At 38.4% G+C, this 22,475-nt stretch overlaps 1 protein-coding gene across 4 annotated transcripts in view; it reads left to right on the top strand.

Annotated features, from left to right (window-relative positions):
- SS18 (SS18 subunit of BAF chromatin remodeling complex) overlaps positions 1 to 12,920 on the top strand; it is a 49,692-nt gene extending 36,772 nt beyond the window's left edge. For 2 of the 4 annotated variants that reach the window (XM_039548987.1, XM_010396399.2), the window contains exons 6-11: positions 1,866 to 2,033; positions 2,760 to 2,864; positions 5,039 to 5,131; positions 5,852 to 5,974; positions 8,571 to 8,704; positions 10,821 to 12,920. In XM_039548987.1, coding sequence (XP_039404921.1) covers positions 1,866 to 2,033; positions 2,760 to 2,864; positions 5,039 to 5,131; positions 5,852 to 5,974; positions 8,571 to 8,704; positions 10,821 to 10,847 — 650 coding nt within the window. In that variant the 3' untranslated portion in view covers positions 10,848 to 12,920. The remainder of the gene's footprint in view (positions 1 to 1,865; positions 2,034 to 2,759; positions 2,865 to 5,038; positions 5,132 to 5,851; positions 5,975 to 8,570; positions 8,705 to 10,820) is intronic. The other 2 variants (XM_039548988.1, XM_039548989.1) reach the window with 2 other exon arrangements.
- The last annotated feature ends 9,555 nt before the right edge of the window (positions 12,921 to 22,475 follow it).

Genomic DNA, 22,475 nt, shown 5'->3' with positions numbered 1-22,475 from the left:
CAGAAAATCTCTACATTGCACCATGGGGACCCAACACATTTTATCACATTGTATTGTGACTAATATTAATATTGTTAATTAACAAGCTTTCTTGAGATCTAGGAATATTATGGCAACAAGTTTCTATTTTTTTTTCAAGGCTGCCTAATGTTTCTCAGTACCTCCAAACAGAGGAGCAGTGAAATGAAATAATCTAAATTATCTACTCGTTTAGAAGATCAAAAAAGGAAGTGTATTTTGCCAATAATTAAAATAAGTACATCTCAATTTAACCCTTTTTCTTTTTTTTTTTTACTTTAAAATTGGGACACAGAAACTTGCCATACTGAAGGATAGAAGCATAACTGGATCTTCTTAAGAATGGCCAATATTTATTTTTAGAGGAGAATGAAGCTTAGGCCACTTTACTTCTCAGTAAGAGATCCCACGCAGGGGTTTAATGGGATTTAACTAATGCACTTTGAATTCATACCATTAATTAATTTTTCCTCACTTTCCCTCATAACTCCGCATAGACAGGATCTAAGTGACTACATATTCCTTTGCCTGTGTAAATCCAGTCACTTGACGGTATCTAGGTATTTTTCCAGTGCTGTAGTTTCACACAGGACTTTCTGCTTGTGCTCCAGCACCTAGTTACTTAAAAATACTAAATGGAGTGGCAAAATCTAAGCATACAGAAAGTAGGTGCTATCTTCCTTTTTCTCCTTGGATGGCACCTAGGAGTGGCTCTGCTAATTTGATGTTTGATACCATGATTTGTCTTAGTTTTTAGTGAGGCTGCTAGCTTCTTGTTGTCTTTGTAGTTTATAAAACAAATTACTTTTTAAAAAGGCAAAAAAAGCTTGGGGTTTCACCGTTATAGTATGTGTTAAGTGGTTTGAGTTAATATATTACAAAAATCTGTTGTTTAAAAAAGTTTAGCTCCTTGCCACAACTCTTTCCTCCTCATGTTTTTGATACTGGAATAACTCTTTTCTGAAGTGGTACTACAGAGGAGGAGCAGAGGCTGTTCTTTGTTAAATGTTATATCAATCTAACCTGCAATCTCATATAATGAAATGGTGTAATCATCGTTTTCATTGCTGTGTGGTGTCAGTAGGGTGCTCTTTAACTGTCTGTTTTCATTACTGAAATTTGCGTTTCTCTAAGTACAGCCTTAATCAGATTTTCTCAGTTGATGAAACATGGACAGTACTTTATCTCTCCTGATCTGTTCCTGTGGTTCATGGAAACTTGGTGCAACTTGGTATGAAAGAAGATTTTTTTGTTAAGGCTGTTTAGGACTGTTCAGTATCAGGCAGAGCCTGTGTTCTGTGGGCCTTCTGCATATGCCTTCTGTGTGTGCCTATCTGGTTCACATGGTTTGTCTTTACAGGCTAAATAAAATTGTTGATTTTGTGATAACAGCTTAGTGGTTTGTTGATGGAATATAACAGCAACTATGTGTGTATTGAAACTATGCTCTGAGGAGATCACAAATGTTAAATAATCTTTTTATGACTTACCAAGGTTTCACCATCAGGTTTTCACCTACACCTTTTTTGAAGATATTTTTTAGAGCAAAAATTGATGAAACTGTTCCAGTTATCTTTGTGTATGTGTAAACTAGTATCTGTGGTTTTGAAGAAAAATCATCTAAAAAGCAACCTTGTTTAGGCTGACTTCTCTTTTGTAGTTTGGTTACTGAATTGTTCACCTACATTTGCATAAGTCCAGAAACAACAAACTCTTATCAGAGCACTGGATATACTGAGCCTTTTTTGGTCCGTTTTTAAAGGTTGGGTTTTCCATGTTCTTTTGGCAAGGTTTAATCACAAATAATTTTTGCATATTTGACATTTTTGCTGCTTCTCCTTTTGCAGGTCCAATGATGCACCAGCAGCCTCCCTCCCAGCAATACAACATGCCACAGGCAGGTAGCCAGCATTACCAGGGGCAGCAGCCACCGATGGGAATGATGGGCCAAGTTAACCAAGGAAATCACATGATGGGGCAGAGACAGATTCCTCCATACAGGCCACCACAGCAAGGTAGGAATTCACTTCAGTATTTTTACACTGATTTTAAATAACCATGTTTGAAACCATTTTACATCACTTTCTTGCTTACACCAAATTTCTGTCAAGTAATTTGGTGTGACAGGCTTTGTTTGTACACTCTTTTTGTTATCCTTTTTAAGGGTGGTTCTTGCAGCAAGAGATTACTGCTGTCACCATGAAATGTGAAGACAAGTTTGTTTTCTTTTTCCTTTGGTTCTTTCTGAGATTATGCATTCTGAAATTATGCATCTCAGATATGCTGATGCAGAATTCTGTTTTGATATTTAAATGATAGGTACAGAAAAGGAACAGAGTACCTACTTGGTTCTGAATTCATTCAATTACAAACAAAGGAACAAAGTTCCACAATATTGAGTCTCTTTTTTCTTTTTAGTCCTTTTCAACAAGGAATGATTTCATTTTTAACATCTTTAACACCTTGGTCTTTTATACACATATTCCTAAAATAAGCTCAAAACTTAAGTTTGATGTATATAGTCTCAGTCTAGTGCAGCCAAACAACTGTGTATTTGTATACGTAGATAGATACATTTACTTATTTTTTTAACTAAACCAGATTACATATGTTGTCTGTAATGCAACAGTATGGGTGGGGAATACATTTGAGAAATATTTCTCATACTAAATTCAGAAATTAGCAGGCTTTATAATAGAGAAAACAAGTTATTTACGTATTGACTGGTTGTGGTTTTTCAGGCCCACCACAGCAGTACTCAGGCCAGGAAGACTATTATGGGGACCAATACAGTCATGGTGGACAAGGTCCTCCAGAAGGCATGAACCAGCAATATTACCCTGATGGTAATCTCTCATAAATGTTAACTTTCCCATTTTCTATACCTGCCCAATACTAATGTAGTCATATGCCCAAAATTAGGGGATGAGGCAAGAATAGTAATTGGATATCATACCTCACATTTACAAAACCTTCCAAATTCAGAATTGTTACTACAGTTTAAGTTACTATGACAAATTTACAACTTAAAGCATGTAATTTGTATTATTCCCATTTGAAACTCTTAACAGTTTTAGTATTTCAAAATGAATGGAAATAATTGGTTTCTCTAAAAGAATGGAGAGTTCCTTAGCATATCTAGTATAATTGAGATGAATTTAAACAGTCATAACTTTATTATCAATAAGAGAGGGGGCGATATCCTTTTATTAAAAATTTTACTGAACTGAAAAAACTTGCTAAAAGGATGTGGTTTTTTTCTGTAAAGACTCTATTTTTTTAAACTTAGTGTTTAGTTTTCATGTAAGTCGCACAAATGTGTTATTGCTGACATGGTATGGGCTTTCAGTTTAACATTTATATAGGAATAAAATGGTCCCTGCCCTGAGGGTATTGGAAATGTGAATCCTCTTTAGATGTCCCCTCAGTGCTTTCAAGACAAGACTGAAACTTTGAATTTCATAAATTTGTCCTCCTGCCTCTTGGAATATGGAGTGCTGAAGGCTATTGAATTGTCTTATAAGTTAGAGAAGTTGAAATTAACTTGTTTTCAGGCTGAGCAGAGACTGGGAGACCAAAGATGCTGACTCCTGACTACTGTGATAACCATGTGTGCAACTTAATGGTATCTTATGAAGTTCAAGAAATGGGGTAGATGTTAATGTTTGAAAAAATGTATACCAAGCAAAGCTGTGTAATTGCCAAAGCAACTACTCATTGCAAATAAAGGGATACCAGTCAGTTGTTTGAATTTAATTTCTATTAAATTGATTTTAAGATACATCAAGCCACATCTGTATAAGCTTACATGTGTTAGTTTCTGGAGATGTATGTGCAGAGTTATTTTACAAGTTGCATTAACTGGTAATTATTCAGCTTTCATTTTGGAACATTTATGTACACACATGAACACTAAACTGTTACAGGCAATTTACTCTAGTAAGGGCACTTTGATGTTACCATCAACAGCTCTCTGGCAGCACAGATTACTTCTAAGATCTATTCCTTGTAAAGAGTCATCTTTATCATTACCTCATTATTACTCTTATGTAGAATACAAAGAGCATATGTTTTAAGGCTTGTTTTAATGGTTATGTATGTATCTAAGATTCAGTCAATGATGTATTGTACAGTTGCAGAGCTGATAAAAAAATCACTGAGTTTTAGAACTGTTTCCTCCTTTCCTTACTTTTATTTAAAAATTTTATTCCAAATTCTATGATTTAATTTTGAACGTAAACAAAATTTTGGCACGTATTCTTGACCAAGTTAGCAACCAGATATATTTTGATCATCTGTAAGACAAAATATATGTGTGCTAAAACCAACAACAGGTGGGGTGCTTACTGCATATATTGGTTTCTTAATCCGAGATGCCTGTAGTCTCTGAATAGAAAGGTTTGTTTATAATGAATCTGCTCAGGACTGGAATGTAAGAGGAAAAGTTTTCTTAAGACCTTACATAGGAATTCTGTTTGTAGGGAAAACCTTGAGAGTGTTATATTTCTGTCCTTTAAAAACAGAATTTAATGTAGATGATGGTTCATAACGTCATTGAACTTTATTTGTTATATTTCACACTGCTTTTAGCATATGCTTTTGAATTGGAGATCAGCAGAACAGGTGTTAGACAAAGTATGATAATTGCTTTCTTTGTTCATTCTAATTTAATTCAGGTTATTTACATGTGAAAGGCCTAAATGCTTTCATTTTTTTTTGAGTGAAAGATGAAGTACTTCCCCCCCCACTCCCCCAACAAGGATTATCAGAAGGTTAAGACCATCCCTTGCTGTGATGTTTCTAGAACTACTGCATTAAGCCTTTTTTTTCCCCTGTCACATGTTAATTCAATATGAAAGGAAATCATATTAATAAGTCTTTGGCTAATACAATTGAAAATTCTTTTTCATGTATATCCAGTTGAATTTTTTTTTTCATTTTTCTGAGAAATGAAATATTTTTAGGGTTTTCACTCAGAGGCCATTAACGTTTCTTCCTGTCTCTTGTCGAATTGATGTAGGTCATAATGATTACGGTTATCAGCAACCGTCGTATCCTGAACAAGGCTACGATAGGCCTTATGAGGATTCCTCACAACATTACTACGAAGGAGGTATCTATATACCTTCACACACATACGCACAGACATTCCCTTTCCTCCCCCACCCTCAACGGGAACAGAAATTCTTGCACAACACAACTTATACCCATGCAAAGCTCTTGTAGAATACTAGTTGCTGGCTGTCTTGGAAATGGCAGGGAACTTGAAGCCTTCAGAATAATTTCTTGCAAACACCTAAAATATATAACCACAACTTGCCATTCTAACAACAGTAAAATGACTAAAACACTCTAGAGATTTTTTTTTTTTACGTCAATGGAAATTTTTATTTAAACGTAAATTTGTTGGTTCAGTTGTATATCTTTTTGTGTGTGTATATATATTTTGTATAATTATAGTGCCGTTAGGAAACAGCTTGCTGATCTTGTGTAGCTAGTCTGTGCTCTTGTAGCTGTCCTTAATTTTGTCTTTTTTTTTTTATTTTATTTAGCATAGTCATGATCTTATGACTGTGATGTTCCAGTAAATGTAATGCTCGTTTGGCAGAGATGCTGAAAATGCTGCAGTTCAACTTTGCAAAATTGGCTTTAACTGCAGTTTGTTTGGCCGAGTTCCTTCTGTTTGGTTTGAGTTTTCTTTGTTTTGTTCAGTTTTTGAAATCAAGATTGCATTTTCATTTTGTTCTTGTGTTGTTGGCTGTGCATCTTAGAAGGAAAAGAAAATAAAATAGGTGTCTTTATGAGTTTCTGCTTTCTTGCAATGATCTTACAGGAAACTCGCAATACGGTCAGCAGCAAGATGCATATCAAGGACCACCCCAACAGCAGGGTTATCCACCACAACAGCAGCAATATCCCGGCCAACAAGGCTATCCAGGACAACAGCAGGGTTATGGTAAGAGCCTGAGCACACAGACAGCTGTCGCAGAAAGGACTAAGAGAGACAGACCCTTGTTGTGTGTTATTCTATCCCTGTTTGACTGTGTCCAGAGGCCAGGCCTGCACAGAACAGCTCTGTGCCTGCAATTTCACTGGGCCAAAACAAGAAAATGTGGAGGGTGGCATCTTTTGGGTATTAGATCTGTTGGCAGTCTAGGAGAGTGTGGTAGCACAGAAAACCAAGGGTGACTAAACAGCCTTATAATGGGTGTCTGTAATTTAGAAGGACCCAGAAAGATTCTGCTCTTTTCTGTTTTCTGTAGGTGAACGCACTCACAAAGATGGCAACCCCGTTCATCTCTTGATTTGCCAATTAAGACAGTCTTTTAAAAACTAGTTTAAAACTTCATTCAACATATATGAATCATTCTTTTCAAATTCTTGTGCTGATCAGTAGAGAAATGACTGTAAGCATTGACAATGCAGCTTTAAAGAGACTGTGCCTTACAAATTTGCGCTAGTAGTCCAAACCTTCTGACACACAGCAGGAATGAGAAATGAGAATGAGAAATCCTCTGCCACAAGTCCCTGGATTCAAGGAAAACCTCCCAAAAAGGAAACTTAAAGTAGTAGTATGTAATTTTTGTGCATTAATTCTAAAAAACTTTGTGTCAGAAGAGCATACTGAAATGACTGCTCTTTAAGTTCTACCTGCTTGCATACTGTAAAGCCATACATATTTATCACAGAAGAAGGAAGCTCTGAAATTCCATGTATTCTAGCTTTTAGCTTTTTTGCAGGCTTAAATGCTAAAGCTTTCAGCATTGTGTGTATGTGAGGAAATGCATGGGTAATTTGCCGTGTAGATAAATGCCAGATTCACATGAAATCCAGTTATGTTGAGACAGAGTTAAGTTTTAAGAGGATCCACTGACATTTACCAAGTGTTCTACTTCTGGAGGTTATGGATGAATTGATAGTTCTAAGGTAATACTTGTACCTACATTCTACTAAACATAATATAGGAACAGACTGAAGATCAGAGTGGAGGTCCATGCTGATCGCTTCTCTGAACTTTGTAAGTAAACAAATAAAATCTGATTTATTCTGAAAGTTTAGGTTAAGAAATACAAGAAGAAAAGGGATTAGGAAATCTTTTGGAGCCACTTACCCAACATAATTCGTAAAACAGAATAACATACTTTTCAATTTCTGGTTTCTAACAGAAATTGTTATTGAAGTTCCATTTTTTTCTTTGAAATGTCAGTGAATATATAGAATTCAGCAATAAAGAATTACCATGAATAAATAAACCCATGTTCATTTGTCAGATGAACACAGCACTTCTAAGATGTCGTATTCTTGCTCAATTTAATACTTAATTGCTTTCTAATCTGCAAAAATAAATCAATCTCTCAGTCATTACTATCAATCTTTAAGGTTTTGTTTTCACTGTGGAAGACTGAAACTGCATAGTTCAAGGGAATTTGAGGCCTGAGGAGAATGGTAATAGCTTATAGAGCTTTTCTTCTCCAGGTCATCTTTTTCACTGTCTTACAGATCAAGCATTACTGAAGGAGTTACCAGCTGATGTCATCTTAATGTCCAATGCCTGTAGCTAAAAGTAGCTCTCTGTAGCACTGAATCACAGTTGCTGAAACACATCTGTTTCGTCTGAGGGGAGGGAAAAAAAGGGTTGGTTTGTTTTAAAGAAAGCACTTCTGAAGAGCTGCAAATCTTCAGCTCTGAAAAACAGAGACCCCGTTTTTAAGCGGCGGTCCACTGCAAAGGATTCCTAGGGAGTGCCACTGCAATACAGAGTACTCCATCTCTCCCAGTGCTGGGGGGATGAGGATAATTTTGTTTGGAACATGGCTGCACTGCCTGATGGCGGTAACGTGCAGCTTCCAGTGGTAGACAAGTCAAGTCCCTGTGAATAGTAACAGAGAGTTGTACTTGCAAAAGAATGACTTCTTTAATAGACGAAAAAAGACTGGAGTCAAAGTTCTGGGGTTTTTCCTAGCCATTTTCTGGAAAGTTAATATTACCAGAGGAGTATGGAATAGAGGGTGCTTTTTTCCATTTCACAATAGTTTTCACTGCTTGTCACATCTCAAATTTTTTACATGTGTAACTTGCTTGCCTGACACCCCATCCATGATTGCCTGCTGTGGTGTGAGACTTCACTTTCTGGCAGCACAGTACTGCTGGTCTCTTCAAAAGGTCCAAATGTTAAACATAGCTGATCATCTGCTGCTCCTGGCATTAGAAAATTCTGGAACTGAAGGAGCATACATCAGGAGACTGCCTTCCTAAATCCTGGAAAGGGCTCATGTTTATAGTTTCTTGCCTTGTTCTTCTCTGTCCTGTGTATGTGGAACTACATGCATTGATATAAAATAATGAATATATAAATAAAAGTAAATGTTTCTGTGGTTGGAGCACAGGCCCTGCTTTCCAGGGGGACAGGGGGGCTGCTCAAAACACCTAATTGCACAGTAGTAATATTTAACCCTGGTTAGCTGTAAAAATCAGTGCTTTTACTCTTCTCTTCTTTCCAACATCTTAAGCAGTCTTCTTTTTTCTTTTTTTTTTCATTTAACGATCCCCAGGCCCCTCTCAGAGTGGTCCAGGGCCTCAGTATCCCAATTATCCACAAGGACAAGGACAGCAGTATGGGGGATACAGACCCACACAGCCTGGGCCACCACAGCCACCACAGCAGAGGCCTTATGGATATGACCAGGTATTCTTTTGTTTGATGAGAAAGTTGTGATTCTTATACACTCAGTTGATAACCTTAGACTCTGGACATTTAAACTAAGGAATTTGAGGACATGGTCTTTCAGGTATGTACATACAATTCTCATGGAGTTCATTTCTTGGTGAGTTACCAAGAATCATTTGTAAGGAATTGTGGTAAGTCACTCTCCGAGTTTGCTGAGTTTTAATGCAATTTGGCAAAGTGAGGGCTTCCCAGCAGTATTTTTGGACCTTAAAAATTAAGGTGATGTGTTTCATAGCCTGATGGTGAATGACTAATATGAAAGATGAGGCCTCTAAATCTCATGGTGAATCATTTTTCATCACTGCTTTGCAATAGAAATGGTTGAATTTATTTTCCACAGACACAAATCCTAATCCTAATCTTTCTCTTCAGTTGCAAAAGCACCTCAGGCGTGCAGCTGAAGTCCTTCAGCTGCAGAGTTTATGGGGAGACATGAAACCAGGTTTTGCAGTATAAGGGGGCAGTGAACATAAGAAAGAAGTGACCTGAAAATCAACTGCTTCATTCTTATCAGTGCTAAGACGAGTTTAAAACAATTACCACCAAAACTTGAGGCCGGAGTTGTAGTGAAGTGCTCTTGTAAAAACAGATGTCTTAGAATTAAAGGATGAAACAGGTTTTTTTCCTTTAAAAGATACTAACATATAAAAATCCAAACTTTCCACTATGAATCATTCAGAAATGTCATTAAAATGTACACAGTTACTTTCCTTGGTATAAACAACATAAAGATTAACTAAATGATGAAGTTCTGATGTCTAAAAAAAATGCTGATATGTCAGTAGAAGGTAGGTAGAACTTTCAATAAAAACTTTTCTGAAGAAGTGAGAATTGCCCACGATTTTAAAGAACAGTTGGCTTTCTTTCTGCAGAAATCAGAAAAGACAAGGAAGAAGGAACAAACCCTTTCAGTATGGTAGTTCAGTGATGCAGTTTCTTTTAATTATTTAACAGATAAACCAAATGTTTATGCACTGACCCAGTAGCTTCCTCTGAAAACAATAACCTACAGGAAAATTTTTTCCTGTGGCTAGTATAGGGTCAAGGAAACTTAGTCACAGTTTGCCGGGTTTTTTCCAGCTTTCCTTGCAGTAGAAGTGGATAGCCCTCTCTGTTGATAGGCTGTGCTCCTCCAGTTTGTGCAGTCTTAAGTTCCACTGGGAAACTCGATTATAGAAGAACTCTCATATCGGCCATTCCCATAGGTATTGCGCTGCTTAAATTCTCATCTGGCAGCTGTTGTGAAACTCTACTTCATGACTGATTGTTGTATTATAATGGTACATAACTGACATTGCAGCATCAAACTCAAATGTAAAATCCTGCCTTGTTGTGGTGGTACTTAACATGGAGTGGTGGCAGGATCACAGTTTGGAGCATGTTCACTTCCTAGCACAGTCCTTCTTTCTGCAAGCTTTGAACCCCATGGTGAAGGATCATGGCAAGCTTGTAGCATTGATGCTTTCACCTCTGCCCACCTCTGCAGTGCATGACGTTCTGTTAAAAGAAATAGAGAGTATCAATAAGGGTGGTAATTCTGTGTATCAGATCTATGGAATAATTGCTTCCTGTAGGATATGCGGACTAGTTCTTCGTGTTCACCGGGATGTGCCTTGGTTTTGAAATACATGTGCCATTATTCTGTAATGCTTGGTAGATTAATAATTTTAGGTATCTCTGTGTCATGGTTAGTTTCCTAAATTACTTTGAATTTAGGTGACCTTGACTTTTTGAAATAATTTTCAAAGTTTAAGTGGGAAGTAATCCCCATCTTTTATTTTTTGATGATGTTCTGCTAATTTCACAGCAGTCTATTGAATTTAAAGGTATACTCTTTTGATCAAATTAGGTTCCTGGCCCTAAATTCATGTCATTGGTCTTACTTCTACGTTAAAGCATGAAGTATTTTTAGTGAGATGAAGCTACACCAGTTCCTCATATCAGTGTATCATTTACTTTTATTTGTTTCCACCTTTTAACATACAGTTTTATTTGGATGGTCTTCCAGTTACAGCTTTTAATACTGGAAAATATGTCTTGTGGTCTGATTATGTATTTTGAATTTTTTTTTTAGGGTCAATATGGAAATTATCAACAGTGAAAAAATACTCACATTCCGGTAGGCAAAATCTGTTAGCAGCCATATTGTCTCCTCAGCACTGTGGACATCTTCCCGAGATGAGAACCTCCCATTCCATCTAGATTTTGGAAAAATCTTGAGGCTGTTTTACGGTATACAGTCTTTATGGGTTAATTGTTAAAGACTGTAGATTCTCAGAAACTAGTTTCACATCTCTACTCTAGATGGCAATATTGGACAGAAAATCTGTGACATAACAATTTGCAGTGAGTTGAGAATTGTATGTCAAATAGACTGTTACAGACTGAGAGGTGCAAACAGCTTTGTATGTTTATGAAGGTTATGGGAATTTAATATTTTTTCCACAGATTTTTTTTGTAGGGGAAAAGGGGAAATGCACACTTTTTACAGCAGCAATATTTTGTATATTATGTTTTTCATGTGGTGAATATGCAAGACAGTACACTACTCACTGGGCAGGATAACAAATCTACTGTTAAAAATGGGTTAGAGGCATGGTAAGTGCTTGATTGTATTAGTCTCGAAATGGTGTACAGTAAAGATAACAGTGAAAAAGATGGAGAGCATTCTATGTCACTGATGGGTTCACGTACAAAGATTGAGAATCCCAGTTATCTAAATGGGAACATAATTAAGGACAGTGTAATATAGTCTTGTGCAAAGATGAATTTTTTAAGCTTTCCAATTTTTCTGAGTGAAGCGGTTTTGTAAAAATTGTTTTTAACATAGTTTGACAATTTTCTGCAACATTTTTTGGGTAACAAGATAAACCTTTGGGTTTTATTTCTCAAGTGTTTTTGTCAGAGCTTTGCAAAAGCAAGCTGTAATCCTTCTTAATAATTGCAATAACAAAGAAAATGACAAGTGTTAATTTTACTTGGCTTGAATATGCAATGAACTTGAAAAAGAATATGGAGAACAGGACTGTATTGTATAAGTGTATTTTAACCTTTAGTTGAATAATTTGTATGTATCAAAATAGCCTAGAGGACTTTGTAAAACCTATCTAAACTTTTGTCGTGGTTTAGGAATGGTATTCCCCAATTTTAGTCTTCCCACTGACACGCTCCGAACCACGCGCTGCTTGCTTGCTCCCCACTCTCCTTCCCCTTCCCTTGTGGCAGGCTGGAGAGAAGAATTGGAGGCACAAAAGGTAGAAATCATGGCTTGGGAGAAAATTTACTGGAAGCAGCAATGAAATTGGAAAATGAAAGTAACAGCAGCAATGCCAGTGCCAGAGGGTGCAAGAAAGAGGAGAAGGATTCACATGCAGTTGATTGCTCACCATGCAGAGCCCGTTTCCACCCGAGGATACGCAGCCTGGAAGGGTCCCTGGAAGAGAAGGTGTCCCCTCCTGGCTACTGCAGAAATTAACCCCATCCTGGCCAGAACCAGGAGAGCTTTCCTGACTGGGAGTTAGTAACTTTAGAAAGGGGGCATTTTTGTTTGCGTCCATCTTTGTTACTGTTTTACATGAGACCAAGGGGATGCTTTGTAACATCAAGTATAAAATCTGTTGGTGAGGCAAATGCCAAATTTTGTTTTGAACTGCATTAATGCATACAGCATTGCATGTGGGAGAGTGAGAAGGCAGCACCTTGATCAATAACAATAGTACACAAAAAAAATTGGTTTTGAAACTGAAGCCCTGCAACTGTGTATCAGATAAAGAAATGGATATTGTTTCTGCAGAAATATATGCATTCAAGAATCCCTGGCAATTTTTATGAATGGTAAAACTTAAAATTAACCAAGGAGTAAATAATATTTTGGTTCTTTCAGTTGGCAATCAGTGTTCAGGGGGAAGAAGAAAAGCTGATGTCCATAGCATATATGACATTATACATGAAAGACAAGATTTTCAATCTGTGCATTCTTTTTAAAGGGAAAACAGTTTTCTTAAGGTCAATAGAAACTACACATCAAGGTTTGAACAGATAAGGCATAAGGAACATTATTATGAATTAAAAGCTTGTAGGTTCTGTGCCAATTTTCCACCACTGTGTACTTCATTGCTATTTAAAACTGTACTCCATCAATTCTAACGGAAGAATAAATTATTTGTGATTTTAATTTTCTCATTTGTTTCTTTAAATTAGATCCCTATCACTCTGATGTCTCATCTGGAGACTCTGCTGTGGGTTTTGATTTTAAAGACGTTTGGCCAGAATAACCAAACCGTATTTGCAGTCTAGGACTTTATCAAAATTCTCTTGCCATAGCCAAGTTAATTAGAATTAACTGTTCAGTAATCAGCATGTTGTGTAGGTTGTTTGTTAAGAAATTCTTCCTCTGAAAATGAAGGTCCATGAGGCTATAATCAAGATGACTGAATTAGATAAATGAGTTGACGAGGCAAAAATGTGTTGAACCCAACCTGCTGTAGATATGTTATCTCATTTGAAATAAGCTCAACTGACATTAAGAAATAATTTGTCTTGCCAACCCATCTTCTGTTGTCTTATTCTCCTTTTTAATGGAAACTAAAATTGCAATTTTAATAAGCAGAATTTCCTCCAGGGTTTCCCTCCTAGAGACTACTGCATTTGCAAGGTTTAATTGTTTTATAACAGTCCTGTTTTGTAAAACTTTTTAATTGGTGGTGACAAAAATTACCTTATTCCTCTGATACTATGCCAAAAGAACAACTTGAGAGGAGCTAGCTCCATGCAAAAGTATTTCTACTAAAATTATGTATTAAAAAGGAACCTGTGTTCCCTAAACAAAAAAAGAAGCAGGAGTGCACGACAGGACCAGAAGGAAATGACAAGATACAAGATTCATTTTGGTAAGTCTTCCTTATTAAATGAAATTCAACTAATAGGAAACTAGTAAAAAAGGTGTTGCAGTTGGCATTTTACATTTAGAATATAGAAAATAAGAGGGGACTGACACAGCAAATCAAATACATGAGCAGAAATGATAAAAATGTTCAAAGAGTAAAGAGGAGGGGTTAATACATTCAGTGACTTTTAGTTATCATAGGGTTATGATTTTTGCCATTGTATTTTTCTCTCTTCAGACTGTTTTATTTCCTTTTCTGCTCTGTGAATGACTCGCAGAAGGGAGAAGCTGGCTCCCTGTTTCAATTGAAATTGACTTCACAATGTTGTAGCATAAGGAAGCAAACATGCTGCTTTATAGGCAGGTAAATGTATCATTTTGCAAAAGACACTTCTGCTTTCATACCTGAATTACTCCAAAATGTGTAAGATAATTGATTTTTTTTTCTTTTTTTTGGAGAAAATGCATCTGATTGAAGAGGGGCAAGGACTTCAGTGCAGAAATACCATTGTATTTCTACAGTTCTCACCACAGAGGATGCTGAAAGACTACAGTGGGATTAAAAAAAAAAACCAACCATATTTGAGATTCAAAAAAAAAAAGAGAAAGTATTTAAAACTACAAAATTAAGAGAAACTGTTACTTCAGCAGTCTAGGTGGAATTCTGCCAGAAGCCCTGAAGAAGTTGAAAAAGAAAGTCGCAGGTTTTCCCTAGATGGACTACGGGTGCTGTATCATAAAACAGAAGCATGAGGGTGAAATCCTGTGAAATGAACCCAGATAAACCTTTTGACATGAATAGATACCTGTATGAAGTAGTAAGTATTAAAAAAAAAGCTAAGCTAGGATGATATGTTCATTAAAAAAAAAAAGACAATAAAAGCTGACCCTCGGTCTGCTAGAATTACACTAAAAACTCATAGCACAATCTGAGGGAACTGATCTTTATGTTCACAAAGCCTGAAGTTCTCTGAGAAGCTGCTACCATAAAAAAAAAGTGTGGAGCAAGGTGGACTGTGAAGCACTAGGAATGGGATAAGATGGTGCGGGGAGAATAGGAATAGAAGTGATGGAGATTGGTAGTAAATTATGCTGGAGCTCTCCTGGCATCACTGATTAACACTTAAAAGTAAATTGGAGAAAAGAACACCCTTCTCGATAGCAAAATGAGGTGGAAATGGTGCTACTTAGATTATGCAGGACTTAAAACTAGAAATGCAATGGAACATACATGTCAGAACTTAGGAAATTACTGGTGTTTACCAATACAGTATTGGGTAGGACAATTCCTATTTACTCATGCACAGCTGTTCAGCTGTCAGGAGTAGTTCAGCAGCTAACACACTAAAACTGCTGTTCAGTGGGTGTCAGGAGTCACAGTGCCACCAGAATATTCAAAAAGCAGTGCTATGGAATGCGTAACGAAATACAATAGTACTGATTAGAGTTTTTTCCAATTCAGAATTACTGTGTTCAGTCTTGTTTCTCTCATATCAAGAAGATAGCTCTGGTAAAAGGTAAGTGGGTAACAAATGGCCAAGAAGAAATACAGCATGTTTGGGATTATTTCGGATGTCAGTATGTGTAAACTAGCAGTAAGTAACAGTGTGATTTTTGTAAGGATACAGACAATGTCATGAAAATTAAAAGCAACACCTTTGAAATTGATAACAGTGCTTCTTACGGCATGCAGAACTGCAAACTCAATCCCATGGGTTTAGGATTAAAAACTGAATTGGATAGATGTACAATAATGTAAAACTGGTTAGGTTGAAAAGACCTTTAAGATCAGTGAGTGCAACCATTAGCCCAGCACTGCCAAGTCCACCACTAACCCATGTTCCCAAGTGCCAGGTCTGTTTAATACCTCCAGGGATGCCGACTCCACCACTTCACTGGGCAGCCTCTTCCAATGCTTGGCAACCCTTTTGGAAGAGAAACTTTTTCCAAATATTCAATCTAAACCTCCCCACATGCAATTTGATAAGTTGGTGAGGGGAGAGCAGGACTCTTGTCCTATCACCTGTTATGTGGGAAAAAAGCCTGACTCCCACCTTGCTGCAACCTCATTTCATGTGGACATTTAAATTAGGACAGATGAAAAGCTTATTTTGAAAGAATGTTAAACCCTCATGTCTCACAGCTTTATGCAACAAGCAGCATTCTAGGGCGTAGAATACATTTTTCTGTTGTTGCCTTGACAGTAAATGTTGGGGGTATATTTAGATTTTTTTTTTTTTTAATTGTCACATTTAGAATGTCACAGTGCGAAACCTGGGAGTAGGCAGCAGACTGTTGGTGTACATTCCGGAATCAAAGTGCAGAGCTGAACTGGGGTAGCAGTGTTCTATTCAGAAAACTATTTTTTCACTATGGTGAGATATATCTCCAAAATAATACGAATAGTAAGATACTTAGATTTCAATCTTGAAAGATGCCGGGTACTTTTCACTTGACTCTTAAGCTTCCCATGACATAATTTTCAGGAAAAATTCTGACTAATCCTGCAGAATGTCTGTTTTCCCCTGCTTGAGATCTGATGATTTTTCAAGAGATTTTTCTATTTTCTATAGATGAAGTTTTCTAATTTTCTCTTAACTATTCACATGTTGGTCTTAGGAAATGGAAGTAGTTCAGTATGTCATTGGCTTCACATAGGTACACCTTGGGTTTTCAGTGGGAAGAGCTGTGGGGCTGGAAAGGAAGCTGCTGGGATAGCCAGACCCAGTAGTCTGTGAACTCTTCAGGGCACTGAGTTACTTTCACTTGCCTTGGCACTTTTTAAACAAATGGTGTAGGTGAATTGCCATGTAAATGCTTTTGCATTTTGGTTCATAATTTTCATTTAATCTCAAAGTTAATTTTACACAGCATAAATTCTAATCACCTAGTGCAGTCGGTGTTGCCAGAAGTGCGCTGGCATCTTGACACAGGTTCATTACAGATACTTTTATAGAAAAATGCCATTTGTGAGGGCAGGCTTGGTAGAAATACCCATTTTGTTTTTATGAGATTAAGTTCCATCAATTGTACTTCCTGATGTTTTCAGCAAATTTCAAGTGAAGAATTTTTGGTCTGCCGTATTAAGTTGCCGCATTGACATTTTTCCAGATGTAGCTTTCGTTAGCCTGCAGTCTTTAGACTTTCTTTTCACAGGGCTACAATGTAAACAAGTGCCACAGTTCTTAAGAGTCTCTTTCTCTTTCTAAATGCTAATTATGGCCTTACTTGTTAAGATAGTTTTTTGCCAAGTTCATACGGTGCCAATCTCAAAGGTTAATTATCAGAGTGATCTGAATCTCTTTTTTTTTTAATTATTTTTTTTTCTTCACCCCAGCAAGGATGCAAATTATTTCAGAGCTAGCTCTTCTTTTTGCGCACGTAGATGACTATATCTATCTGTGAGCAGAGCTGCTTCCAGCTTGGGAAAAATGTTTGCCTTCTATCACAGAATGCCTCCTTTAGAAGCTTACTGGTACATAAAAAGGGGTCTGCCTATAAACATGAGAGTTTCTGATGCCATAAGCACAGAGATCCTGCCCATCTGAGTATGACGAAGTATTTGCTAGTGTGACACTGGCTTTGGATTTATCACCTGCTTCAGTGTCCACATAGGCTTGGGAAAGGTATACACGTGGCAAACCTGAGGCAGCATGAAGGTTTCTGTTGTATCCCCCAGAGTTTTTGGTTGATGGTAAGAGGTTGATTTTAGGACTGTAAATAGATGCTTGGTGAGTACTAGGGTATCTGTCACAGCTACAAGCACCTTGTGTGCATGCTAACATGTCTAATGGAGCCTGTGCTCAGTGGTGCTTGTTACAGCTGTTGCTATGGTCTTGCTGTAAAGACAGCACTGATCCTCTGTTGCCTCAGAAGCTTAGTTCTAAGTTGCCTGTATTATTTGCCCATCAATTTCACATTGCTTCATGTTTTCTGGCTCTCTGGCAGCAAAAAAGGCAGGGAGAAAAGCAGGAGTCTTAGACTAGACCCACTCTGCTGACAAGGAACATGAGACTAATTGATTTGACTGCTTCAGTAGTTCTTTTGACTGTTTAGAATTCTGGAGTTTAAAATGTGGCAGACGTGAGATTGCGGGCTAAGCACAATAGAGGTGACTGGCTATCCAGGATTTCTTGATACTAAGCTGTATTATCACTGTTTAAGTGACCACTGACAGCAGCTGGTCACTTGGCACTTGGCTGCACGACCAGCTTGTATCAGCTTTTTGGTACGAGTGAGCTGGTGGGTCAAAGCACTTTTTGGGCTGCCTGCTTTTCACTGAGAATTGTTGCAGGAGGATGCTGCAGCCTGCTGTGGTGCTGGTGGGTGTGTGGTTGTGTCTTTGCAACAGGTTGATCCAATCACTCAGGAACTTGTAGGCTACCCCATGTTATGGCATCAGTAGTACAGTTTGTGTATTTAGATGAATATTAAGAAGCTCTCTCCTTCGCTGCTGTTTCTCATAGTGGGACCATATTGGTCATCTGTTTGTTGTTGTAAGCCACAACAGCTTACCTTTTGACCGTACCCATCTTCTAGAAGGGTAACAGGCAAGACTGTCCTTGAAGCCTGACAAAGATGCAAAGGCAGAATTGCTGCTGGAGACACAGGGAGATGCCTGGGACATGTTTGGAGTTTTGAGAACACTTTCTCCATTGCTGTGAGGAGGCTCTGAGCACCAGAGATAGCTGTGAATTAGTGGATTTACATTGTATTTGGAAGCAGGGCCTTTGGGTGAAGATCTCTATAGTGAACTGCTCCCTGAGTTTCTAAAAGATCACAGCATCTTCCAAGCACCAGTACATGTTAGGAAGAGGGTGCTCAAGAGCTTTGATTCTGTTGCTCACTGGCCGGTGACTTAGGAGTGGGAAAGCCTACTGCAAGGAAGATGGACAACAAAATCTGCCTTGGCAAATTTTGCCTGGCAAAATCCGTAAGGTTGTGTGGAACCTCTCCCAGCACTGAGTCCTCAATTTCTAGCGCTGCAGGCACCTGTGACTCCATCAACAGGAACAGTTTGCTACTCTTTTTATATGAGGATTCCTAGACTTTCACAGATGTACTGACTGACCTCACTGGCCCAAACTGGGACACCCCTCTTCCACCATCTTCTGCACAAGTAGATCTTGAGAGCAGGAGGAACCGGTGCTCCTTTTTCTCCTGATAAATAAATATCCAAGGAGAGTAGATCCCTAAGTGGACTCTGGGAACTTGTGCCAACAGTTGTGGTGTAGGAAAAGATTTCATTTATGCACCATACTGCACACTGGTGAATCTGAGAGCTATGTAGCCTCTCGAAGCAAAAAAAATCATGATGAAGTAAAAGGAGGTATAGAAAGCTTAGGAGGAGGAATAGATGGTGAAACTTAGGAACAATAAGCATAAAGGCTTCCTTAATGTAACCCAGGAGACTTGCAAGGACAAGTGAGGGTCTGTAGCACCAGTGCCAACACAGGTGAGGAGAGGGGAGAATTTGTTGGTTTACAACAACTTTGATGACTGATGGCATTCTCAGAATGCAACAAGTCAGATAATAAATACACATTGGAAGGGACGTAAGGAGGTCTCTAGTCCACCCTTCTGCTCAAAGCTGGTTCAGATCAGGTGCTGACCATCCTCAAGGACAGAGACTGCACAACCTCTCTGGAACCATGACTGACTTTCCTCCATGTGAAGAAGTTTCTTCTTTTAGCCAGTCTGAACCTCTTGTGTTTCAGCTCATGCCTGTTGTCTCTTGCTCTCCAGCCATTCACTGCCATGAAGTTCCTGGCTTGGTCTTCTTGCTAACCTACCTTTATACACTTAGCGGTACACTGCTCTTAGGCCCCATCCCAAGCCATCCTGTCTCAGCTGGACAAGCCCTGTGCCCACAACCTCCTCTCAAAGGGCTCCAGCCTGGGGGCCCTCTATTGAATTTGCTCCACTTCATCAGTTCCTTTGCTGAGGGTGGGGCAAGCCTGGACGCAACACTGCAGGTCCTCATGCACAGTCAGTACCCAACAGCCAGAGTTGTCAGCACCCAGAAACAAAGTGTCAGGAACAAAAGATTATGTAGAATGAGGTGGTTTATGTTATAAGATCAGAGGAGGAACAAGAATGAGGATATCAAATTGATAAGCGTAAAACTTCAGATGTTTGTGTATAAATGCAGTAAAGGCAGGAATATAAAGGAAGATCCGTAAGTGTATGATTGAAGCTATAACTCCATTGGCATAACAGAAACACAGTTCTATTTATTTATTTACTGGTCTTGAACATTAACATACCACATCTTTTTTCAAGTTGAAGAGAGGAGATGCTTTGTCAGTGAATATGGCACTTTGTGAAAAAGGTGGTACATTTTCTCTGAGGCATGGAAGATAGACCAATTGAGAATGCATGGCAACAAGTTGGAAGAGACCACATACAGTCATTGTGGTGAGATTTTACTATAGGAAACCTTAACAGGGAAAAAAAATTCTGAAAAAGGAGTTCAGAAGAGCTGGCAAGTCCTTAAAGAAATTACACTATGGTGGATGTACAAATTATCCCAATGTGGAAGATAAAGAGCTCATCAGTGCCTTCAAACCAAGGAGAAGGTGCACTGAAAGCTCTCATTGTTAGGAATAAGCTTAAAATAATAGGAGAACACAGTGAAATAAAATCAAGGCAAGCCACAAAATGAACTGTAATTATTGAGAGATACTGGTAAAAAAAAGAAGAGGTGGGCCATTACTTCTCAGAGAACAAAAGCTGTAGACCGTGTTGCTGAAGAGTATTCAAGCTTAGGACATTGTTCCTAGACTTAGGTAAGAATAATCCATTACACAAATACCTGATGAGGAGAAATTCATTAGGTACATAGAATTTTACTACAGTTGCCATGAATTATTAGATTGCTAGCCCTATTCTAGGATCAAGGAACTAGTAAAATAACAGCAATAGTAGCAGTATAGTTCAGATTTGTTATTTTATCAGACCAATTTATGACAGAAGGAAAGACAGTGGGCACATTAGAGGTAGGATCTTGGTGGGAATAATTATCCCCAAATGACTACTGGCAAGAGGTGAGTATGGAAAGATGATAGTGGGGGCATCTCAGAGGGGAATAAGATCTATTGATCATATTTATCAAACACAGCAAGCTTACCACAAGATCCATAATAGTATATTGGCTCATTATAGTACAAAACATATATTAGCTCTCACATAGATTACACCTTTACTTTTAATCCCCACCAGCGCTGAGGGAGTCATGAACTTCCACAAAGGGTCTGATGGGGAGGGAGTAAATAAATGGTCTTACAGAGAACGTGCCAGCTGCCACATCCCATGGAAACGGATGCTGGGAAACCAGCAGATGAAACTCTATTTTGAACATCAGTTGCTGCTGTTACTCAGTTGCACTCTTCCTCTTTCCAGCTTCAGAAAACATCCTTTTATTTTAAACTTTGCCTACACCAATTCGTAATGTTATGATTCAGTGGGTCCTGTATTCCTGAGTGATTTTCAAACTTACTAAGTTTTATTCCAAATTTCTTAATTGGTGCTAAGAAACTGCAACTTCTGGGGGAGGTGAGAACCCAAGGTCTTTACCAAATAGGCTGTTCTTGGGCACCATTTGTGAATCAAAGAATAGCTTGGATTGGAATGGACCTTAAAGGTCATCTAGTTCAACCTTCCTGCCATGGGGAGGGCCATCTTTCACTAGATGGTTAGGGTTAGGGTTAGGGTTAGGCTTGTTCAAACCATCTCCTATAGTTTTTTTCTCTTTTTGATACTAAGAATGTAATGCTGCTCAGGATATCCTTCCATCATCCTCTTCAGCTGAGCTGGAGATGTCCCAGCTGGAGCTGCAGACAGTGCCTGTGCTAGGGAAGGAGGCTGTATCACCATCATGAGTAGAGTTCCCATTCCCTAAACATCCTGGCTTTGAGTTGGGAGGAGGAGGAGGTAAAGAAGATCTTGTATGCTTCCTCCTTCTCTGGAGGAAGAAGCAAGTCTGCAGAGAAGCTGGGTGCCAGCTGCAGGGGGAACTGCACTTCCTAGAGTGGGGAGCATTGGAGTGGCACTGCAGAGCCCATGCAAGACACAGAGCTCAGGAGAAACTGGGTTTTAGAGTTACTGAACTGACCCACAGCTATTTTGGACAATGCTGGCTGGTGTGTGCACAAAAGCAAGTACCGCTTCTGAGGTGTGCTGATAAAACGCATCTGTACCACCTATGGATATTCCTTACCTGGTAAGCACAGGGATTTGGGAGCAATGGAGGTGGGATATACTGGGAAACAACAACCATGTGATGCATATTTTGGAACTTCCTGGGACATCTGAGACCATAGAAGCAAAACAACTACTTGCATGTTACCTCCAATCTCCTCATACTCTTAAGACTCTTCAGATTCCCCTTAAAGGTTTCTGAAGAGAATCCTAAAGGCTGCAGCTCTTGTCAGCAGCCGTAGCCCTACCAAGTTACCAAGACCTAGTCCTTTAATTTCAACATCCCATCCTGACAAGTTATGGAAGCTTCATAGCAGAAGTTGAGTACTTCAAACCCTGCCAGTTAGAGCTCAGTCCTCATTCCCACATAAACACAACCATTTTGCAAACATGATCTGATATTAATTACCCCCCTGGCACCAAAAATCAGGATTTCCTGATGCAGCCCGTTAATGTAAAATGCATTAGTGAAAATGCTGGCTCCAAGGGGTTAGGTTCTCTAAATAGACATAGAAAAGTTCTTTTTTATTTGCAACTCCCAGGCTATTCTGAAAGACTGATTTCTCCAACAAGAAAAAAAAAAACTAAAATCATCCTTGGGTTTTTAATAGGTTATAAATGCCTTTTTTCTATTCAGTTGCAGGA

The sequence above is a fragment of the Corvus cornix genome, chromosome 2, assembly GCF_000738735.6.
Source record: "Corvus cornix cornix isolate S_Up_H32 chromosome 2, ASM73873v5, whole genome shotgun sequence".
NCBI classification, from domain to species: Eukaryota; Metazoa; Chordata; class Aves; order Passeriformes; family Corvidae; genus Corvus; species Corvus cornix.
The sequence above is the reverse complement of the archived record's forward strand: the minus strand, read 5'-3'. Positions and strand labels throughout refer to the sequence as shown.